This window comes from Macaca fascicularis, chromosome 4, assembly GCF_037993035.2.
Source record: "Macaca fascicularis isolate 582-1 chromosome 4, T2T-MFA8v1.1".
NCBI classification, from domain to species: domain Eukaryota; kingdom Metazoa; phylum Chordata; class Mammalia; order Primates; family Cercopithecidae; genus Macaca; species Macaca fascicularis.
In genome coordinates this window covers 124,721,787-124,743,549 of record NC_088378.1, presented here as the reverse complement: position 1 = coordinate 124,743,549, position 21,763 = coordinate 124,721,787, and the positions used below count along the sequence as shown (strand labels likewise).

The window sequence follows — 21,763 nt, the reverse complement described above, 5'->3', positions numbered from 1 at the left end:
ATTTGGACCCAGTGCTGTGGCTTGAAAGGGTGAAAGCACATGCATGTATGTATGTGCACATGTGCGCATGTGTGTATTTGTGTGTGCTGGGGATAAGGGAATATGCCCCAGTTAACGAGTGGAGCAGTGGGGCAGATCCACATCCTGTGTAACTCCCACAGGCTCCTGCTATAATGAAAGTTCCCTTCAGAGGGTTGAACACAGTGATTCCCCGAGGGATCTTGGCTGAAGTGGGTGGAAATTCAGCGTTTCTTGTCCCACTGAATTTTTGAGCATGACAACCACATCCTGCTCCCAATACTGTGTGCTTTCCTTGATTGATCATGTCAAGATAGCCCTGCTAACATTGGGCTCCAAGCCTGGCTCGATTCTTCTTGATATAACTTCAGGAACCAAATCAGTCAAAGGCCTTCTTTCTCTAATTCTAATTCTAATTCTAATTCAAGGGATTTCTCCCAACCCAACCTCTGTCTCCATCTTCTTAGTACCAAGCTCTGCCCAAAGTTGATCATTCCTGAAGAATGTGGCATGCACTTACAGCATAACAATGATTTCCTTTAGGGACTTTTGGTAATGCACCATTCATTTGGGACAGGGATGCGACAATTCTCAGGCAAATGTGGGAGTAGATGTCTATGTCATTTGTGAATATGTAGAAATAAAGAATTCATTTACGTTAACTGTCCCACCTCTGCCCCATGCCTCTCCTTCTCTATGAAGAAAAGAGAGGCAGAAGCAGAATTTAAGTAGAATTTAAAATTAAAAATAAAAAGAAGATATGTTAAAGGATTAAAATATTAAAAGAAAACTCCTTTGAACCTCAATAAAGAAATGGCTGTTGAATCTCAGCCTCTTTTGCCCCATCTTCCTAATGGCTGTGCCCATTTATGTTGCCACACAGCCCACATATCCTGAGTAGTCCCACATCTCTATTTTTGTCTCATTTTCCTTTTGGGATAGGACTTCTATTTGCAATGTAGGGTTGCTGTATCAATAGCACATGGTTATTCACTCTAATATGGATGCTATTAACTCTAATATGAGTTAACTCTAATATGGATGCTATTTTCATAAATATTTATATTTTTTAATGAAATACATACACACCAAAAAAAAAAGCACACATGCAGATAATTCACAATCAAATCCTTGGGAAAGGTTCTGCCATTTGTTCAACAAGGTCAAGTGTCATTAGGAGCACAGAACAGCCAAATGTAAAATTTCTTTCCAGGAGCTTTCTGAGTGGTTGGAATAAACACAACTTAGACCATGCAAAGCTCTTAATGTATATTGGTCTGGGAACTTAAAGATGGAAACAGAGAATACATAGGGAGCTATACAACACACCAAGGGCCATTATCCACAGTAACAATAACAGTGACAACAGCAATAATAATGTACAATGCTATAAGATTATTAAAATCTATACTGCACAGAGAAGTACCTGCTTAAAGCCATTAACTATATGACAGGGTCTGTCTTCAGTGCAATGTATCAAATTTGGCAATTGAAGGGTATGTAAAAAATACATTTTTTGCTTTCAAAATGTGGAACAAATATATAAGGCTTTTCTGATAAACTATAAAAATGTAATCTGCACTTGGATCTAATGACGTATCTTTATAATACTTCCTCCGCAGATACATTCACTTAGTTCAAACTTTAACATACAAAGTATATATGCATGTGTTTAGCGTCAGGAGAATCATATTTCCTTCCATTCATTTCTTATAAATATTATTATCCACTTGAAGTGGTTCTGATGAAGGAATTTCCTCCCTATTTTTTCAGCCTTTTTTCCCTCCTCTTAGCTAAGAAGACATCAGGAAGACACTGCCCAAAGCATTCATTCCCTGTGGCTGACTTTCAGTTTCCATTTTTGGGCCATTAAAAAAATTCTCAGTGTTGCACTATCTGAGTGATTATATTAGATCATTAACATGGAAATCTTAAAATGTGGCCCTTAATGTTGTCTTTATTTGTTCCTATTTTCATCTTTCTCTTTTTCTTCTTTTTCCCTTTCTCCCTCTTTCCCTCCCTTCCTTCCTTCCTTTCTTCCTTCCTTCCTTCTTAGAATTCACTGAAGTATTTTCTAGGTAGCCTTTTACTTACTACGTTCATCAAAGCTTATCTTTGTGCCCAATGTGTAAAAAGTGAAAATGTCTCTTTGAAATTCTATATTACAATATAGACAGAGAAGTTGGGCCTTGGGGGGCTTGAGTTTCACTTAAATACTATACACATGTGGTATCACACAAGGGGGAGGGGGAGGGAACAAACATAAACATAACAATTACTTTTAGTCTGTCTTTACAAAAGAAAGCCTCTTCTCTCTGAAAAAGTCTTTTTGGCATCTGCTCCCGGAAACCTGCCCCAAGAACACGTTCCCCATTGCTTTGCCAGGATCTCTTTTTAAAAGCACATCCACTGTCCCCAGGAGGTCACGTAGGTTGGATTATCCTGTTCTTAGTTGAGCAACGAATAAGCACTGGATGAGTTTTCCAGGGATGAGCTGGTTGTTTCTGGGGTGGAAACATTATACGTTCCTGAAAAACAGAGCAGCAACTCAGCCTTGAAGACAAGCTGTCATGAACTTTGGGCTGTGAACATCTCCTAAGGGACCCAGGGGAGCAGTGGTCCAGGCACCAGGTAAGCTCGGCCATGCCTGGAAACCAACCCATACCTGCCCTCCTCCCATGACCCAGAAATGCCAGAGAACTAACAGAGCTGTCGTTCTCATGCATGCGTGGCAGCCAACAAGCAGTCACTACTTCACATCACACCAGCAGCCAGGTTTCTACAGAGGACAGGAAGATCTCAAGGTGGGAAGCCCTCCACATGCCATCACATGCATGGTCTGGGAACATCTGCATGATGGAATCTCCCTGGTCCACTTGGGTTGTGGTGACTTGGGGAAGCTCTTGGGAGGGACCTGGACGCTCTACCAAAGGTGGAGGTTTGTATAGAGAGTAAAGGGAAAGAAAAGAGAAAATTATAGCGGGAGAAAAGGCAGGACCAGAAAAGAAGCAGGAGTCAGGAATGTCAACAGAACTGCTGAGAGTCAGTGCAGCAAGGAAGGCAGCCCCGGAGCAAGTGCACAGGCTTGTGTCTGCTGGGAGGTGGGGACTGTGCACGGGGAGTGGGTGGAGAGTGGGTGTCGGGCGAGAGAAGGGTTGAAGTGCCCACCCTACCATCAGATTGCTGAACTGCCACCGCTAACAAGGTTTCCATCATGGCCTGGGGGGATCTTAGAGGCTGCTGACAACATAAACCAAAGTGACAGTGCTTACAGAGCCCCCAAACAGGCCCCATTGGGACTTTCATAATCAGAAGTGAAGGTCCACTAGTTTCATGAGTAATTCATCAAACTGAAGCGGAAAAAAACTCAAGTCCTCTGGAGTTTTAACAGTTATAGGCATTCACAAAATTTGCTTGCATATGAAAAGCCTTCATCTGGAATATTGACACATTTCTCAACTCTGCATTTGTGAAATCTATTCAGTTTCAAAAAGCTAGAAGAAATCCTGGGGCTTATTTTCCTGCGGGGGAGGGATGGTGGCCTGGGACAGGGGTTTCAATTTCCTAGAATAGCTGAGATCTGTTGCCCAAAGTTATTAGTTCATTCATTTCATATCTCCAAGGTAGAAATTTAACCATGAATATTTCTAATAGAATAGCTAACTTGGGTGATCTCTTACGTAACACATGCACAGTTCTATGCTTCAATGTTTAACATAAGCCCACTTTATAAAAAGAACAAAAAAGGAAAACAAACCTACATAGTGAGATCCTGTAGTAAGATTTTCTAAATATATTATTTGCTGCCCTATAACCCTGAAACATGACCTATCTACTCTTATTTAACATAATTTGAGAAGAACTCTGTGTTTGACAAGGTCAGCAATTTACAGTTCTTATTTTGATGGATGAAATTTTGACAGACAGCTCTCCAAATCATTGTCTAGATTCTCCAAATCTTATTCCTTATGAGTTATTAAAAGTTGCCCAACAAAGGCAGCTGCCCTCTACACCCACTTTTTGGTGATTTGTGAAAAGGTAAGTTCCTCTATTTAACTTCTACCCCAAAAGAGGACATTTCAGGTAAATGCCATGAGCTGGGTGAAGGAGTAGGGGTGTTGAGGCTCCCCATTTGAGCAAATGTGTTCTGGGTGAACAGGGAGAACCTAGAGGCCACTACTCACCTGTTTTACCAAACAAATTGTTAAATCTCCTTGATATTGGAGAACTCATAGAAAACACAGGTGTGGATGAACCCAAGGATGTTGACTAGAAGAGAGAAAAAGAGGGACAATCACAAGGCAAATTTGTGGGACCAAAGTTGTTTCTATCTCTAGGAGGATTGATTTTCCACCCTCTGTGGTCACTGGCGGCATCTCTAGTCCCACTCCCAGAGGTCACATTAAAATACTGGAATCTTATCATCTGTATTAGAACAATAACTGTCAAATACAAGTTTTATTGTTTGTTAGGCTTCTAGTATTTTCTGACATGTGAAAGACAGTCAAATATTCCAAAGGCAATAGTTGTGTTCGAAAATGAACTATAGAAAATTCTATCCATTATTATTCTTCAATTTGTTTTCTCTAATACCTTGAATCCCCCCAGAAGATTGCTTCTCATTGAACATTTGATTTCAACCTTAAGTTTAGATCATACATTATTTTAAACCCTATTTAAATATGTGGAGTAGCATCTCAACGACAGCTCTGTGGCTCTGTTTAATAGGCAGAATGACTTGAGAAGCAAAAACAATGGAATGATCTATGCCTAACATAGCTGTTGAGGGAGACGGGATTGAGGATGCAATATATTTAGCCTAATTTATCAAAATCCCAAAGAAATAATTTAGTACTCTATACTTCATAATGCTAGTGGAATACATGAGGTTACAAAATGAAAAGTCTGCAGAGAAAAGGTATACCTTTGAGTGCTGTGAAGACCATCGTGACAATGAAAACTTATTCAGCAAAGCTTCCTGTACCTGCAATGTTTAAAAGAAGCTATCGTAACTTCAACATGCCACAAGCACCTCAGGCTTTTCTAGAAACAAGAAACTGTCATTGCTCTTACCTTCAGATCCCAGAGGCATCCAAAGAGTAAAATGAATAATCCCTGAGAAAAAAAGATTAAAAAGAAGTACATTTTAATTATAGTCTATTGTCCAGCAAAAGAGAAAGTACTGTTAACCTAGTGCTAAATTTGTATGACTTCTTTTTCCATCTGAGTTCATGGAATGAGTCCAGTACATGATACTGCTCAAAGAGGCAGTTGGTTCACACCAAAGGACTCTAAATGTTATGATGTTAGGAGGATATTTTCTATTTTCCCATTTTCCTTTAGTTGAGAACTGGAGGTCCTGTTGGTTATGCTATTAGTACACCTCTTGTGTCTACAATATTCCTCACATAGTTATGATAAGAATCTGGGCTGTGGGGTGGGATAACTAGTTCCTTCCAAATGAGGCATATCATGAAGGTCATTACATATGAACTTTATAGCTTAGAGACACAGGCCCAGTAGCAGAAATCAAGGTTCATATGTTCTTGGCACAAGCATCCTGAAAGCAGTATCTCAAATGCACCTCCAGCCTCGGCCTCTTCACAAGCTCACAGTGGCCTCAATCCTTGGGCAGGTTTTTTCCTATGCTTACCACTTCTCCAATGGGTGAAACAGAATTAATCACTTCTTTCCTTGTCCTTTAAAGGCTTGCTAACTATACCTCTGTTATAGTTCTTCTATCAAACTGGCCTGTATTATAATTAGCTGTGTGCTGCATGAGAGCGAAGAAGATGTTTTTTCATTATAGTATAATCAAGCAGATTGTCTGGCATTCAAAGGACATTCATTCTTTGATTTTTGATGTTTCCAGAGAAGCTGCTATGTGATACATAGGATTTATTTCATTCAAACGATTATTGAGAACCTACTCTGTACCAAGGTCTCTATCAGGCATAGGGGTATAGTGATGAATAAGAAAGGGGCAATCCCTGTCCTCACAAAGACAGGATTTTCATCTAGGAGATAATAGACTGCATCAAGATAATCTTAGACAAATGGGGATTTTCCTTTTACTAGTGTAATCAGGGTATCTAGCAGAGACTGGCAAATGACACTAGGTTATAATGTAGGAGATAAAAAGTATGAGGTTCCATAGGATCAGAAGAATGTGTCCTTTCCAACTCATTGAGTTCTCATTATTACTGCTCTTTAGGGCTGAGGCTTCCTCTGGACTGAAATCCTTCCCCATTCCTACTCTTGTTTGTGTTTATATCATTAATTTGTCCTACAGGAATAGAATCTTCCTGAAAGCCCTGCACTGTAAAACTCACCTGGAAGACATTGAGGACGGCAAATATGATATGGAACACAAGGTTGGTCCCTGGGAACACAGTGGTGAGACCAAAACCCCAAGTAAGGCCCAAGAGTGGCGTGAGAACCCCAATGCTCTTGCTGATCTGAAACAAGCTGCTCTTCTCCTGCTTGCATGGCTTGTCTCCAATGGAAGGCCTCAGGATCTTGGTGATGACCACAATAGTGATGGTTATGTTCACCACCACGATGATTAGTGCTGGGATGGCGAAAGCCAGCAGGGCCTTGGTGTCCTCCCAGTTGAGCCAACAGACATTCTTCCTCGTGTAGACTTCTCGGGGCTGGGTGGCTCCCAGCGTGATGACCGAGATGGCAAGCGGGCAACCATAGCCAAGACAGAAGGCAATGGCTTTCTGAGTGGACCTGCTTGTTTCGTGCAGAATGAAAACCAGGCGATAGAACAGCATGAGGCCCAGTGTCAGCATCCAGAAGAAGACGCTGAGGTAGAAGAAGTGGATGAAGAAGGTGGCAGCCACACAGGCTGTCTTGCAGAGTATGTAGTGATTGCCCTGGATGGCAGCGACCACAATGAACCAGGTGTTGGCGATCAGAAGGGAGGCAGCAATATTCACTATGCAGGTGTGGCGCATATAGGAAGTCCGGTTCTTGGTCACTGACTTCCACACCACAGCTTCCACAACTAGACAGGCCGCCAAGCTCAAGATGGAAAAGCCCACCCCGACATAAGAAATAATATCCAGTAGTATTCCCAGGAGAGAACTAGGGTCTGGGGAGTCAGGAGACATGAGGATGGAGAATGACGTTAGGTGGTCACAGATACAGGTGACATTGTCCCCATCACCTTCTTCAACATAGCACCCATTGCTGTCCCACCCTCCTGTGTTGTCGGCAAGCCGGAAGTTCCAGAAGACACACTGTGTTTTGCCACCTGAAGGGCTGTTGTTCTTAAAAGTCATTGAAATCCTGAATGGCATAGTTATATTGTGGTTGACAGTGGTCGTCATCACTAAGCTATCTGCAAAGTTATTTTCCTGGATATCCTGGGCAAGGATGGCTTGGAGAGTTGGGAAAGCCATGGTGACAATAGATGAATCCGACTGCAACTTTTCTAGATAGCTCTTGTCAATGACCACATTGCCCCAGAGGTCAAAGTGTGGGAAAACAAACCTCTGTTGATAGGTTTTTGGGTGGCTGGACTTGATCACCATGCTGCTCATCTGCACATTAGTTCGGAAGAAGGACAAAGGAGGGCTATCTCCTGACTGCAATGCCTGGGAAAATCTTTCCACTGAATGTAGTAGCTGTGAACTCTGATTGGTCCATCGCTGTTGTAAAACCTTCCATGTGTTCAAGACAGGCTTTCCAAGGATGACATTAACCGTAGAGAGCACGTGCTGAAAGTGAAATGGTATAGGGTCAAACTAATCAAATTCTTTCAGTCATAAAAAAGAAAAAAACAACACCTTCCTAGAAACTGACTGTATAAAGGTAAGAGGAAAAGAGAAGACAAAAATGAGACATCACAGGTGGTGGGGATTTATGACCTTCTTACGACAGACTTTAGCAGAGGATGGGTCCCCAAGACTGAAAGATGTCAGTAAATGTTTAGCAATGGTGACAGTGAGAGTCACACCCACTACACACCCTACTCTGTAAGGTCAATTCAGCAGGCTGGCAGGGATATTTACTATTGTATTTTATTTTAAATCTTAAGTTTGTATTTTTAGTAGAGATGGGGTTTCATCATGTTGGCCAGGCTGGTCTTGAACTCCTGACCTCAGGTGATCCATCAGCTTCGGCCTCCCAAAGTGCCTGTAATCCCAGCTACTTGGGAGGCTGTAGCAGGAGAATCGCTTGAACCTGGGAGGCAGAGATACATTTTTCCTGGTGCTCACTGCTCTCCCCGCTCCAGTCCCCTTTGTCCTCAGCACATGTCTGGTTATAGCTCTGGCCTTCCAAGACTATAGCTCCTGCTGACTGGTCCCACCTCTAAGGCTTCAGTTCTCACTGGGCTCTGTTTGCACTATTTCCTCTTTTACCTAAGGGGTGATAATGGCTTCTAAATGTTGCTGGTCTCTGAGTGCTTCACCACCCCTTGTTTATTTGTTTGTTTGTTAACCCTGTCTTTACCTCTGTAGGTATCCCTTCATTAAAGCCTCTACATTTGAACTCTTGCGGGTGAATTCTCTATTCTCCCAGAACTGCTACGCTTCCAGAACCTATCCTCCCACGATTGCTTTAAAGTTCACATTTAGTGCTAGACCTTCGAGAATCTCATCTTGTATATTCTGAAAACATTTAATTCCTAGTTTTTCTGGAAAGCAAGTACAAATTTATTCCATTTTAATGAAGAAAATAAAGCAGAGATTCACTAAGAAATATTCCTAAGGTCGCAAAATGAATACTGGAAACATTTCCTAATATCCTAAAAGCTGTAGCTGGCAGAACTATCCTGAGCATTGCTCTGGAAAAGACAGAGAAGCTGCAATGGGGAGGAATTATGTTTCTTGAACACAAATTCTGAGGGGTGAAAAGGTAAGACCCAAAACTCCTGCAAAGGTTAGGCAAACTCACCATCATCGTTTCTGAATTTACTTCGGTTGGAACTGTCGAGAGCAGATCAAGGATGTTAATAATCGCTCCCAGACTCCCAGGAGAAGAGCTGATTTCATGTTCCGCTTTGTCTATGCTAATAGAAAGATCCTTCAGGTATGTAGGGAGCTTCTCATCCTGAGAGGGGCTCTTGATCAAAGCCTAGTAAAACAAAAGTCAACACAAAAAAATTTACCAGTCAGTTCAGCTATCGAATCCCGCTGATCCACCCCTGGCAAAATCTCTCACATCTGTAGTTTCCTTTTTGCTCCATTTCCATCAATATGTCCCGTAAGATGATGCGCTTATCTCTTAAGCACTCCATGCACGCTCTTCAGAACAGAATATGACATAAGGCCACACAGAGAAGGGGAACAAACCTATGTCAACCTGATAGCTAACTAAAACAAAAAAGGGAAGCTAGATGTGATTGCTAGAGAAGTAGGTTAAGGTTGAGTGCAACGGTCACTTGGATAGTTGGCATGGAAGCACAGTTGCCACTCTTTGGTTTTCCTCATATCGGTTACCCTGCCAGCCATTAAAGTGACTGACCCTTCCAATTTTCCAGGGACTGGTCTGGTTTATACCTTTTCTGCTAGTGTAATTATTAAGAGTGCCCTCTTATATTCTCAAAATGTGTCCCAACTTGGATGATAGATTATATGGTCACCCTACCTATAATGATTACACTTCTGCTTTCCAACTCTCTCTTCCTTATATGCATAGAATAGCTCAAATTCTGTCTTTTATGAAAAGCATTTGTTGAAAGTTCCAACCCAGGAAAGTTCCTTCCTCTGAATGCATAAGTATTGGTTTTATATAACATACTTTCATTTGTGGCATCTCTAGTAGTGTCATCTTGTGTTCTAATTTCAATATTGCTCCAATTAAATTATAAGCTCCTTAACAACATGAACCATGTGCTACATTTCTTTGCATTCTTCTCATTCCCATAATTCCTAACATAGTACAAGTCATATATCTCAGCACACAGTAAGTACCCAGTAAGTATATGCTGAATGGATAAATCAAAAGAAGCATGATAGAGCAGCATGATCCTTTTCCATTGAAAATGTGTGTAGGTATCTAGAATTGGGACTTGGGCCGACATCGAGTTCAGATTACAATTTCTATCTTTCTTTATTGGGATAATTTATAGCCCTCATGCCTCATCCATCAAGGTCCAGCTCTGATGCCTTTTTTTCTTTTCAAGCAGATCTTCCTAATGTATCTTAGCCAAATTAATGTGTATGTAACTACCCAATTCGATTATATTCTTTATCAAATCAGAGACCAAGATCTGATTTGGCCCATTTACCTTGACAGCACCTATAATCATGCTTTGCACATAGTAGATATTTTAATAAATTTGGTGTGAGATAAGAGGCGAGATAGAAGTTAATTAGACAAAACACAAATAAGTATTACCCTTTTTTTTCCAATTATTTTCCTAGTGGTGAGAGGATTTGGAATTGGTTGTCTGAAGATGTCATCATTGGCTATAACATCACCAGTTGTATCACCAGAATTTTTTAAATGTAATTCATGGAATTTTAGAAGTCTAACAGCAAATCAAGTGTGGAGGTACCATTTATTTATGTTGACGGAAAGAAAGTAACTTCTCCCCTGTTACATAGCGGTAACCTCTATAGTAGGTAAGAGAGGCAGGGTAGTTGCTTCTTCAAAAGTACAAGTTATTTCCAAGTAGTGAGAAAATCTCATACCTGTAAGAGCATCAAGTCCAGCTATTTTTTTTTTTTTAAGAAATTGATGAAGTTTGTTTTTTTATATTGCTTCTTTTCCTGAAAGGATTATAGCAATTTTCTTGATACCAAAACTACCCAAAGGAGAGCAATAAGAGAGAGGATAATACTGCTGCCCCCTGGAGGTATGGAACACGTGGTACTGAGAAGTCAAGGTTAAGGTATCTAGCAGGTCTGAGAGCAGAACACATACTTAGTTGTCTTAGTATTTGAATCGAGGCATTTTGTCGTGTGTGTGTGCATTTTATTTGGAAATACACAAATAAACGTAGTTTCGGAGCAACACAAAGCAGCACCAAACCCATTTTCCTAAGTGCTGAGAAATATGATCAGCCAGACAGATTGCCCCACCAAGAGCTCAGAGTAGAAGCTTTTAGGATCACCTTAGCCATCTGGAGCAGACTGTTTACTGGGGCAAAGATGCAGTCATTTCTCTTCTCCTCCCACTGGGAGCCTACACATTTGTAAGTGATGATCCCACCAACAGGACTGTCAGGGCTGCTGGGAATGTTCGAGAACCGGCATAGCTTCTGGATGACTTTCCCGGGCTCTCCGACACCTATTATGGGATCTTGGCATGTGATGTTTTCCCCTGTGTTGGAAACATTGAAATAAAAGGGATAATTGCAAGGAAGAGACAAGATAGTAGAAATACGGTCAGGCCAAGGTCAAATTTTGATGTTTGAATTCATATTTCTCTTTACTTTCAGTCACCTTTTCAGAGCCACCCAATTTCTTAATTTTGCCCCTGATTTTCCAAAGCCCCTCTCTGCTTTCCACGTGAACCTGACTTCTCTAATCTGAATTTGCTTTTCCTAATAGAATTTTATACCTTAATCTGGAGATTCTCAACTGTGTCATATTAGAATCAGTGGGGGAGCTTTTGAAAACACCAGTGTCCGGGCTAAGTAAATCAGAATTGTCAAGGCTGGGATTTAGGCATCAGCAGGTTTTTAAGCCTCCCTGGTGATTCCAGTGTGCTGTCAAAGTTGAGAATCACTGCCATAATCCAAAGACATAATTGGTAGTAGGAACACCAGGTACCCATAACCTGAATATTCTAATCTATATGTTTAAGCATTTGTTCCTTCTGGTTTCCCTTAAAGGTGATTCTATTTCATCTCTTCTTATGACCAGGCAAGGATGGGGAAATGACACTTGCTGTGGAATCTCTCACGTCCAGTGGACCCCATGTGGAATCTCTCACGTCCAGTGGACCCTGACACTGATGAGACCCCTCCCTCACCAACTTTTTTTTTTTTTAACATTAATTAAGATCTTAACCACTCTATACAAATCTTAAATAAGTAATGTTCTACAAGGAAAAAGAAGCAAAACCATATCTGGTATATAGAAAGAGGAGAAGAACAAAGATAAGTGAGTAAAATGTGTTGGCTAAGATGAGTGAGGGGGAAAAGAAGAGGTGACCTTTGTTGCACCCTGGAGGGGCTGTACTTGTGCAAGGCAAGGTCGGGGGATAGTGACTGTAAATGGTTTCCCGTTTTGGTGTCCAGGGGATAGTTGCCAACATATGAGAATGACCACAAACCATTCAGTAAACTCAAACAAACTTGGTGATAATGATCCTTTGTCTATCACAAGTCCTATTACTGGGATGATTTAGGAGCATGAGGAGTTGCTTATGGTAGAAGCCCAGGAACATCATTTATCCCTTGCCTTAACATAAGATCCTCCCTGAAGATGACCTTATATTAGGATGATCTATCCCTCTCTGCTGCTGAGGGGAGCTCCCCAGCATGGGCTAGCATAGCAATGACTCCATAAATCATGACCTTTCACCTCAAAGATACTATGCGATGTCAAGTTGACACAGTGGTGGCAAAGGATGGGAAAGGCAGTCGCCTATTCTTGAGATCAATTGGTTTTATGTAGCCCTGTCTCAGAAATAAAAGAAAAGAAAATAAGCCATGTCCCCTGACCTCAAGGGGACACCTTCCCTTTACTGAAACTTCAGAGGATCTCAACCATGTCCAGATACTGTCCACTGCTATCTGCCTGGTGAACTCCTTAGCCTCCTGACTCAGCTGAAGTCTCATTTCACCTGCAATGCTTTCCTGATCCCTTTTTCCCCACCTGCCTTCAGCAGAGTTAAGCCACCCACAACATTTATATTTAGCTTTTACCATATTACATGTAAGAATATATATATATATAGAGAGAGAGAGAGAGACAAAATCTCTCTGTCGCCCAGGCTGGAGTGCAGTGGCACGATCTTGGCTCACTGTAACCTCCACCTCTTGGGTTCAAGCGATTCTCCTGCCTCAGCCTCCCGAGCAGCTGGGACCACAGATGCATGCTACCATGCCTGGCTAATTTTTTGTAGTTTTAGTAGAGACGAGGTTTCACCATATTAGCCAAGATGGTCTTGATCTCCTGACCTCGTGATCTGCCCATCTTGGCCTCCCAAAGTGCTGGGATTATAGGCGTGAGCCACAGCACCCAGCCAATAACATTTTTTATCACATAGATTTCTCCCCCAGGCTTGAGGTCAGGGGACATGGCTTATTTCTTTTCTTTTAAATACCCCCATGGTGAGCCTAGGGCCTACCACAGTGAGGGTATTTAACATGTTTATTGAATGGGGATGAATGAGGGAGTGAATAAATAAATAAATCCCTGCCCTGACTATAACATCTTAAAGTAATTTAAAACGTTCTTACCAGGAACCAGATTCAGCTTCATAGATGGGCTCCAGACTGAATTATTAGCAGCATTGGTAAAGTGACAATACACATCAACAGTTTTTGAACACCAGGAAACTGAGTTTGCGCTGAAATTGTGTTTGTAGCACACTTGTTTTTTGTTAACTTCTTTTTCTAAAGACAGAATTATTGAAAGAATTAAGTCACAACATGAGTCTCTAATGCACAAATTGTGTTAAGATAACCTAATATGAATAAACCTGCCCAAGCTTTCCCCAGGAATGTGCCACATTCATTTTAACAGGTTTTACCTCTGACTCTTAGAAGTATGTAAGCCCACCTTTGCATGTGTGCTAGCCAAAACTTCTCTACTCTTCATGACTCCAAGTCACACATTTTTGACATTCAGAATGACTTTTCAGCATCCCACAAATCCTTCTTTCTATCTAAATTTCATCATGCTCTGAGTATTTATCCTATTCTGCCTTTACCATATTGGTACATAGTCACCTATTCGTGAGTTTGTCTTCTCTACTAGACCACAAGCTCCTGGAGAGAAAATACCTTGTCATATTTATCTTTCCATCTCCTGGTGCTCAGCTCAGTATCTGACACATAGAAAGCACTGAATGTATGCATATTAAACACAGAATGTTGAAATGTTGCATATGTCAAAATCCAGATTGATTATATCCCTCTACCATGCAGCCTTCTTTAAAGACTACAGTGTTTATTGAGTCCCCACTTTTCTGAACTTCCACTGTTTTTTCAGTCTGTATTATTCTGTTTGGATATTTTATATTATATGCATTGCCTTTTATGGCATGGGCCCTTCTAGATATTAAAATATGTGCCCCACTTCTTTTTTCTCCCTTTCATTGCCTACTATGGTGTCTTGCGTTGAGTAACTCCTCCAGAATAGTTATTGAAAGAATGAATGAGCTTGTAAATCCCTCAAGAAGTTGTCTGTGTTTTGAGATTTTGGGTTGTGAGCTCATACTGGTTGACTTTAATCTCTGGGAATCCCTGGGGATCTGGATTAAGGTCTCCATCTACCAGAGAGACTTTGATTTTTTTTTTCTTCTTTAGCTAGTTGACATAGGGTGCTACCAATGGACAACTTTAAACTTAGGTTGGCACTCATGAACCACATAGGAAATATAAATTCAAAGCCCAAACCCGGGTGATGGCAGGACAACTATATTTCTGGGGGGAAATCTTTTGTCCACCCAGAGATGAGGCCAAGGTCTCAACTCTGGCAGATGAATTTTGTTTTCCTAGCTTAGTCTTTTACTGAACATGTCATTTTTGAAGGTCTTGACATTGTGTCAATGGGGTGGGAGTGCCCAGGTGCTGTTTAGGGAGCACAGTCTTTATTTTTATGCCCTCTGGAGCCTTAAAATCCAAGGTTCTGGGTTTCTGACATTGGCAAATGCCCACAGGGAAGCTCCAGCATTAAAGCATCATTTCTATTTTATTTTCCTTTACTTTTTTGGCACTTGGTTATTTCTCATACTTTCTTACATGCTCAATTATGCCTTTAAAAGGATTTTCATGGCAGTTTTGTGGCATGCAACTTTACAGCATGGAGGAAAAGACTGTCAGAATATCTAGTCTGCCATATTCCTTAGAAGGTATCTCAATACTTTTTTCAACTTCTCCCAGTTAAAAAAAAAAGGGGGGGGCTCCACCATTGCAAACTCCCAAGACTGTACTACAAACCAATGAACCACCAGCCACATAGCAAAACAGAAGATAACAAAGACTCATGGGATTCTACTCTGTTAATTCTATCTCTGATACAGTCATATGTCTCTTGATCCCTATTTTAAGAGTAAATTTTTAGACTCCACATATGTGAAATAATATACTCTAACAATTCAGCAATCAGCATCTTACCAGCAGGAAGGGACAAGGAACCCATATGGAAAGTAACTTTGTAGTCTCCATCCTCCTCTATGCAGCACTTGATGTGATGGGAACCACTGCATAAAACTGTAGCTTCCAAAGGATCAACCATGATGTTCAGCTCTAGAGGCAGCGGGTGAACAACGACGTCTTTGGTTGCAATACTGTATGAATTCTTATATCTAAATATGCAGTGATAGGTTCCTGAGTAGAAGACAGCAAAAATGAGACGGAATGAAATAATCGCCCTTCAGGCGATTTGCTGGGAAGGTTAAGAAGAGCCTTAATTTTCCCTCTCAAGCTTTAGTAAAGGAATACCATACCTTCCTGGACACTGGAGGAAAAAATGCTTGATTGACTCCTCTCCTGGATTCTCCATGCATTTGAAGGACTAACCAATGACCACATAAATATGCACTTACTTTCAAATAAAATTAAGCAGCTTATTCAAGGCCAAACAGCCTGTTAGCGGCAAAATTGGATTTCAAACCAGGTTTTCAATTACTACTCTAAGGCTTTTCTACCAACCGAAGGAATAAATGGGAGTTTTGGTGTGTGCAGGGGTGGGGACTTTTTTGAAAATAATTGTTAATCTGATGGAACACTGTGGTGTTATGACGCCCCTGTCTCCCATCTCTAAGTGAGCAGGCCCCTGCTCATCATGGCCCCAGAGGACAAGTCATCATTTGGGCAGCTGCCATGGAGACACACAGCAAGATTACAGGGCACCTACAGTTAAGTAAGGCCCTTCAATTTTCTTTACATTGCTTCCCTTTGCCCCAGCTCTGGAAAAGTCAGAAGCAGCAGCTAACCAGAAGGCGAACAAGGAAAGAAAGAAAACTCCTTTTAATTTCTGCTGGAGGGAAGAGGGAATTTCAATTGAATATAAAATGACAGTATAGTAGATTTAGGAGAGAATATGACTTTTCAGTAACTGATTGTGGGATTGTTGAATAGATCAATGTGACTGGAGAAACTAAAATTATTCGTGGGTTATTGGCTTTTAGTAGGAAAGAGTAATTGGACAGAGCAGGATTGAGTCAGTCTGGAAGAAAAGTACTTCCATTTCCTGACTGTATACTATCAAGTCCAGCCCAAACAATAACTAGCTATTTCTACAATGTTGCCTCGGCCTTATATGAAAATATAAAGAAGACACAGGACTCACGGAATCTAGACTGATTAATCTCATAGTTAATGAAAGGCTTCAGAGTGGAGTGGCTAAGAGTTGGCCGCTAGAGCTAGTCAATCTGAGTTTGCATCCTGGCTCTGCCACTTGCCAGATGTATAACCTTGGGTAATTTACTTAACTTTACTGAATCTCAGTTTCCTCATCTGTAAAATGGGGTTAATAATAACAGTATCCTCTAGGTTTATTTTTCCACATGAATTAACACATTTAAATACTTTGCATAGTGCCTATCACATAGTTAAGTGCTCAATAAATATGACCTATTATTGTAGCAGTTTTGTCTACCAATTTCTCTTTGCTTTCAAAGATTTGCTTTTCCTCACAAAACAAACAATGGATAGAGGTAAACAGGAAATTAAAATGTGTTCCTTTTTTGGGAACCAGACTTATAAAATCTTTACCTAGCCATCCTAAAGCACAGTTGGGTCAAACACTCACAAGTGTCTAGTGAAAGTACTTTTAAAAACAATCCTCATAACTTCATGGCAAGAGCCCAGGGTCTGGAATTAGAGACACTAGTTCCATTCCTGGCTCTACAACTTAAGTTGTTTGATCATATTTACTTCATCTGTAAATATGGAAATAATGGCATCTTCCCTCAAAGGACAGTTGCATTAAGCGTGAAGACATATTGAATTTAAAGTGACTGGCATAGGCATGTCTCAGAGCAGACCCCACACAGATGGTAACTATTATTGCGTGTTTCCAAGAGCCCAGGCAGCACAATACGGTTTCCGGCCTTCCACTCACCATTCCACTCCCTGGTCGAGGTCTTGACTGTCAGTACTGATTCTGCTCCATCAGGATACCTCCTCGTGGTATAAAATCTTTGGTATATTTTAATTCCAGCAGAAGTATTCCAATAAACCTCATCATAGTTACTCACATCACTGATGCATTTTATAGAAAAGTTTTGTCCCTCAGAAACAGAAATTGTGTCCGGGGTCATTGTTAGATTGGCTAAAAAAAGGCAAACAATACAGACAAAAGAACACTGACAACGAGTTCAATGTGTAGTATCTCTGGGGACATTAACACATGAGTGAAACTTCAGAGAGGGACAGAAAAAAAAAAAAAAATGAACCATCCTGACTCTACTCATGTCAAGGTAGGATTGGTACCTTGCTGCTCCTGGGCTTTACTTGTTTCTAGGCTGTTCCTGGTGGTGCTCTGCACTGTACTCATTTCCATCACATGCCTTAGGACCTCGTGCACTTCACTTTTGTGGCTGGAATTATCTCCTGATGATTAGCAGGGTAAAAGGTTGCAAACTTAGGAGTGTCGCCTTATCCCAAGCTTCCCTCCAACCTCCTCTGTAACATCTCAAGGGAGAACAAATGGCCGGGTTCCTCTAATAATCTCAACCTCTACTCTTTTAAAATACTTTTTAATAATGCCACATTGTGTATTATTTTCTCTCTTTTAATATCTCTCCTCCATAAAAATGTGAGCCCTCAAGGGCAGACCTGTAGCCTCTGTGTCTTTGCATCTCCAGTACTCAATACTGGGTCTAGTACACAGTCAGTGCTTAATAAGTGAAAGAGTGGGCCGGGCGCCGTGGCTCACGCCTGTAATCCCAGCACTTTGGGAGGCTGAGGTGGGTGGATCACGAGGTCAGGAGATCGAGACCATCCTGGCTAACACGGTGAAATCCCGTCTCTACTAAAAACAAAAAATTAGCCGGGCGTGTGGCGGACGCCTGTAGTCCCAGCTACTTGGGAGACTGAGGCAGGAGAATGGCGTGAATCCGGGAGGTGGAGCTTGCAGTGAGTGGAGATCGGAGATCACGCCACTGGACTCCAGCCTGGGCGACAGGGCGAGACTCCATCTCAAAAAAAAAAAAAAAAGTGAAAGTGAATTCTGGAACTACATTTTAAGTACAAGAATCATAGAGCGTATTGCCCAAATATAAGTTGGTTGAAAAGTAATGGCTAAGAACACAATTACTTTTGCACTAACCTAATAATTACACCTGCACTGTCTCAGGTAAACTGGGATGTATGGGTACGTTAATTATAACTATAACTACAGTAATATAAGTCTTTATATGTAATTAATTTCACTATATATATACTCCTCTAAGAAGCTTCTCACAGGTTCATGGAAAATTACTAATCAAAAATATTAATAAGACTATTACAAACATAAAACCTTATATGAGCCTCCCACTATTTTAGTCTAACTGTCCACTTCTCTTTGAGTATATCTTTACATGGTTGATATTTCAAAACACCATTCACTTCAGTCTTCTGTAAGTCGAAAGCTTCATTTTGTGAGCCCACTGCTGCTGGCCTACTTTCCCAGTCAGTGTGAAATCTTATTATTAATATTATTATTATTATTTTCTTTTTTGAGACAGGGTCTCATTCTGTCACCCAGGTTGGCACAATCATGGCTCACTGTAGCCTCAACCTTCTGGGCTTAATTGATCCTCCTGCTTCAGCCTTCCAAGAAGCTGGGACTACAGGCACACACCACCATGCCTGGCTAATTTTATTTTTATTTTTCATTGGTAGAGACAGGGCTTTGCCATGTTGCTAGGGCTAATCTCAAACTCCTAGGCTTAAGTCATCTGCTCACCTTGGCCCTCAAAGTGCTGGGATTACAGGCACGAGCCACCATGACTGGCCTAAAAATCTTATTCTTAATCATAATCCAATGACATCAGGGCTTTTCACAGTTACCATCAGAAGCTGGGATTCAAATGTTCAGAGACAGCCCAAAGCCACTCAAAGAAGGCGTAATGTGTCCCTGCATTGCCTTTCCCAGCCATAGGCATCTTGAGATGGCTCTCTAAGGCTTAGCTATTTCTGTGAGTAAAAAGAAGAAGGCTCATGGAACCATGAATTTGGTCCTCTTGACTCTCTGATGAGATTCCAAAGGACCAGACCAGTGATTTTCAGTAAAGGCTTAACACGTCCCTAAGACAGGCCCCAGTTTTGTGGATAGAGGTAAAGTTATGTTAAATAATTTGGAGAAAGATTAGTTTTATCTGAAAGCATTATTTCCCTAGAAGAGCTCATGAGTATTTTGAGCAATTTGCAGTTTTCTATAGTGAGAACAGTTTTGATTATTTGAACATAACACAACTCTTTGTGTTAAAACTAGGAATGCAAAACTGTTCTACCTGTAGATATATGATTATTATATAGCTATATATTATATATCATAGATATATATTAGATAGATAGATAGATTATGCCCACATAAACATAATCTTGATCTTTGTAAAAATGCTAAGTCACAATAGCAGAAAACAGTTAAGTATTGCTTATATCAGTCCTTTCTCTAAACTTGTTCAAAAAGGGCCTAATGATTAATCTAAATTGTTGATTTTTTGTAAGACAGGTGGAAAAACAAGTCTGAATGTCCTCTTTTTACACGTGGGGTGAAATCATAATGCTTTGATATAAGGAGAAATGACAATTTTAAGAAGCCTACCTAAACAATTAATTTAGAGACTAACAAATCATTCATTCCAACCACAAAATAACCAGAAAGAATCAGATTACTATCCCAGCACTCTGGGAGGCCGAGGAGGGTGGATCACGAGGTGAGGAGATCGAGACCATCTTGGCTAACACGGTGAAACCCCGTCTCTACTAAAAATACAAAAAAAAAAAAATTAGCCGGGCGAGGTGGCGGGCGCCTGTAGTCCCAGCTACTCGGGAGGCTGAGGCAAGAGAATGGCGTGAACCTTGGAGGCGGAGCTTGCAGTGAGCCGAGATCGCGCCACTGCACTCCAGCCTGGGCGACAGAGCGAGACTCCATCTCAAAAAAAAAAAAAAAAAAAAAAAAAAAATCAGATTACTAAGGCTTTCTGCAGCATTGTCTCTGGAACAGGTGAAATGGGAGAGGAGGAATGAGGGAGGGTGTTGAGGGGTAGCGGGGAGTAAGCCAGGATGTTGGAATTCAAGAATGGGAGAACCAGGTAATGAGGGAAAAGGGGAAAATTAGAGACATTATCCTCATTACACATTCAATGATAATAGGGATAACCTGAGTGAGAAACCCTACTTCCCACTCCACCTCCTGCCTTACTCAGAGAATGCCCTGGGGTTCCTTCCTGGGAACCACTGTGTCCTACCACAACCATCCCCAATTGTTAAAACACTCCCTCTGAATTTAAATGGCAGAGAGGGAAATCCTTTTCTATCTCCCATTGTGTGATTTGCCCTAACCACACTACCTCTCTGTCCGTTATTTTACTCATAGATATTTCCATAGCTCATAGTTCAGTGGCAGCACTTATTTAAGGTGGGACTTATTCGTGGCTAAAAATTCTAGGGAGAGTCCTTACCCACAGAGATGAATGTCACTTTTATGTTTGCACTGCCTCTGGCTCCGTAGGCACTGATGAACTCGCAAGTGTAGACGACTGTTGTTCCAGAAGACCCGCTTGGGCACTGGGTTCCATCAGCCTTGAGAGTGTATCTGCTGCAGCTAGAATCTATGTCTGTCTCAGGGGTTCCTGTAATGAGAAGCAAATTGTTGCCATCCCAGCGGGCTAACTCCTTTATTTAGTAGCAAAGAGGTCAAATCATTTTTTTCACAAAAGGAGTTACTATTTAAATAGATTTCTTCTCTGAATGGAGAGGAGGGGTTTATGGTGATTAGGTCTGCAGACTGTATCCAGGTTGCCTGGCTTCAGATCCCAAACTCCATCACTTACTAGCAAGATATTGTTGAGACAGTCACTTAACCACCTTGTGCTTCAGTTCTCCAGATATAAAATGAGGATTAATAATATCACTTACTTCCCAGGACCACCGTAAGGTTAAATGAGATAATATACATAAACTCTTAGAAAAGTACCTGACTGAGTGCTGCTCTAACAAAGACCATGAGCGATGGTTTTTGGAATGTGAACAATGAAAAAGAGAAGCAAGCTGTTTGGGTGTGATTTAACTGGAAGAACACATGACAGATTATTTAGAGTACTATGATCATTAAAAAGAGGAAGAAGCAATACTGGGGCACCTGATATTCATATTATTTGAGCTTTTTTCACAGCATGTTCCCTGTTTAAATCTCTATGTTTTAGTGAAATCTTCAACTTCAACTTCATGCATTCTCAGTTACCAGCAGTTTCCCCTTCAAAATAGCTCCCTTTCCATACCCTTCTTTCCTTTCGCAGAAATACCATGCCCTCCATGCCATCTTTCCTCTTGCCTCAGGTTCTACAACACCTTGTGGCTGATTTTTCCTACTCTAGTCCCTTTACTCTCCCTCCTCCCACCTTGCCTGCAGTCATGCACTCCTAAGGCAATCTTCAAACACTATCAATTCTTCTG

At 41.1% G+C, this 21,763-nt stretch overlaps 1 protein-coding gene across 10 annotated transcripts in view; it reads right to left on the bottom strand.

Moving 5' to 3' along the window:
• Positions 1–1,272: 1,272 nt before the first annotated feature.
• ADGRF5 (adhesion G protein-coupled receptor F5) overlaps positions 1,273–21,763 on the bottom strand; it is a 102,549-nt gene continuing 82,058 nt past the window's right edge. For 2 of the 10 annotated variants that reach the window (XM_074039047.1, XM_065543930.2), the window contains exons 11-23: positions 20,770–20,940; positions 17,591–17,710; positions 17,220–17,429; positions 15,269–15,481; positions 13,388–13,543; positions 11,090–11,298; positions 8,926–9,105; positions 6,351–7,745; positions 5,092–5,133; positions 4,943–5,002; positions 4,203–4,287; positions 3,192–3,258; positions 1,273–2,546 (exon numbers count right to left, since the gene is read on the bottom strand). In XM_074039047.1, coding sequence (XP_073895148.1) covers positions 3,194–3,258; positions 4,203–4,287; positions 4,943–5,002; positions 5,092–5,133; positions 6,351–7,745; positions 8,926–9,105; positions 11,090–11,298; positions 13,388–13,543; positions 15,269–15,481; positions 17,220–17,429; positions 17,591–17,710; positions 20,770–20,940 — 2,906 coding nt within the window. In that variant the 3' untranslated portion in view covers positions 1,273–2,546; positions 3,192–3,193. The remainder of the gene's footprint in view (positions 2,547–3,191; positions 3,259–4,202; positions 4,288–4,942; positions 5,003–5,091; positions 5,134–6,350; positions 7,746–8,925; positions 9,106–11,089; positions 11,299–13,387; positions 13,544–15,268; positions 15,482–17,219; positions 17,430–17,590; positions 17,711–20,769; positions 20,941–21,763) is intronic. The other 8 variants (XM_005552795.5, XM_005552796.5, XM_074039050.1 and 5 more) reach the window with 4 other exon arrangements.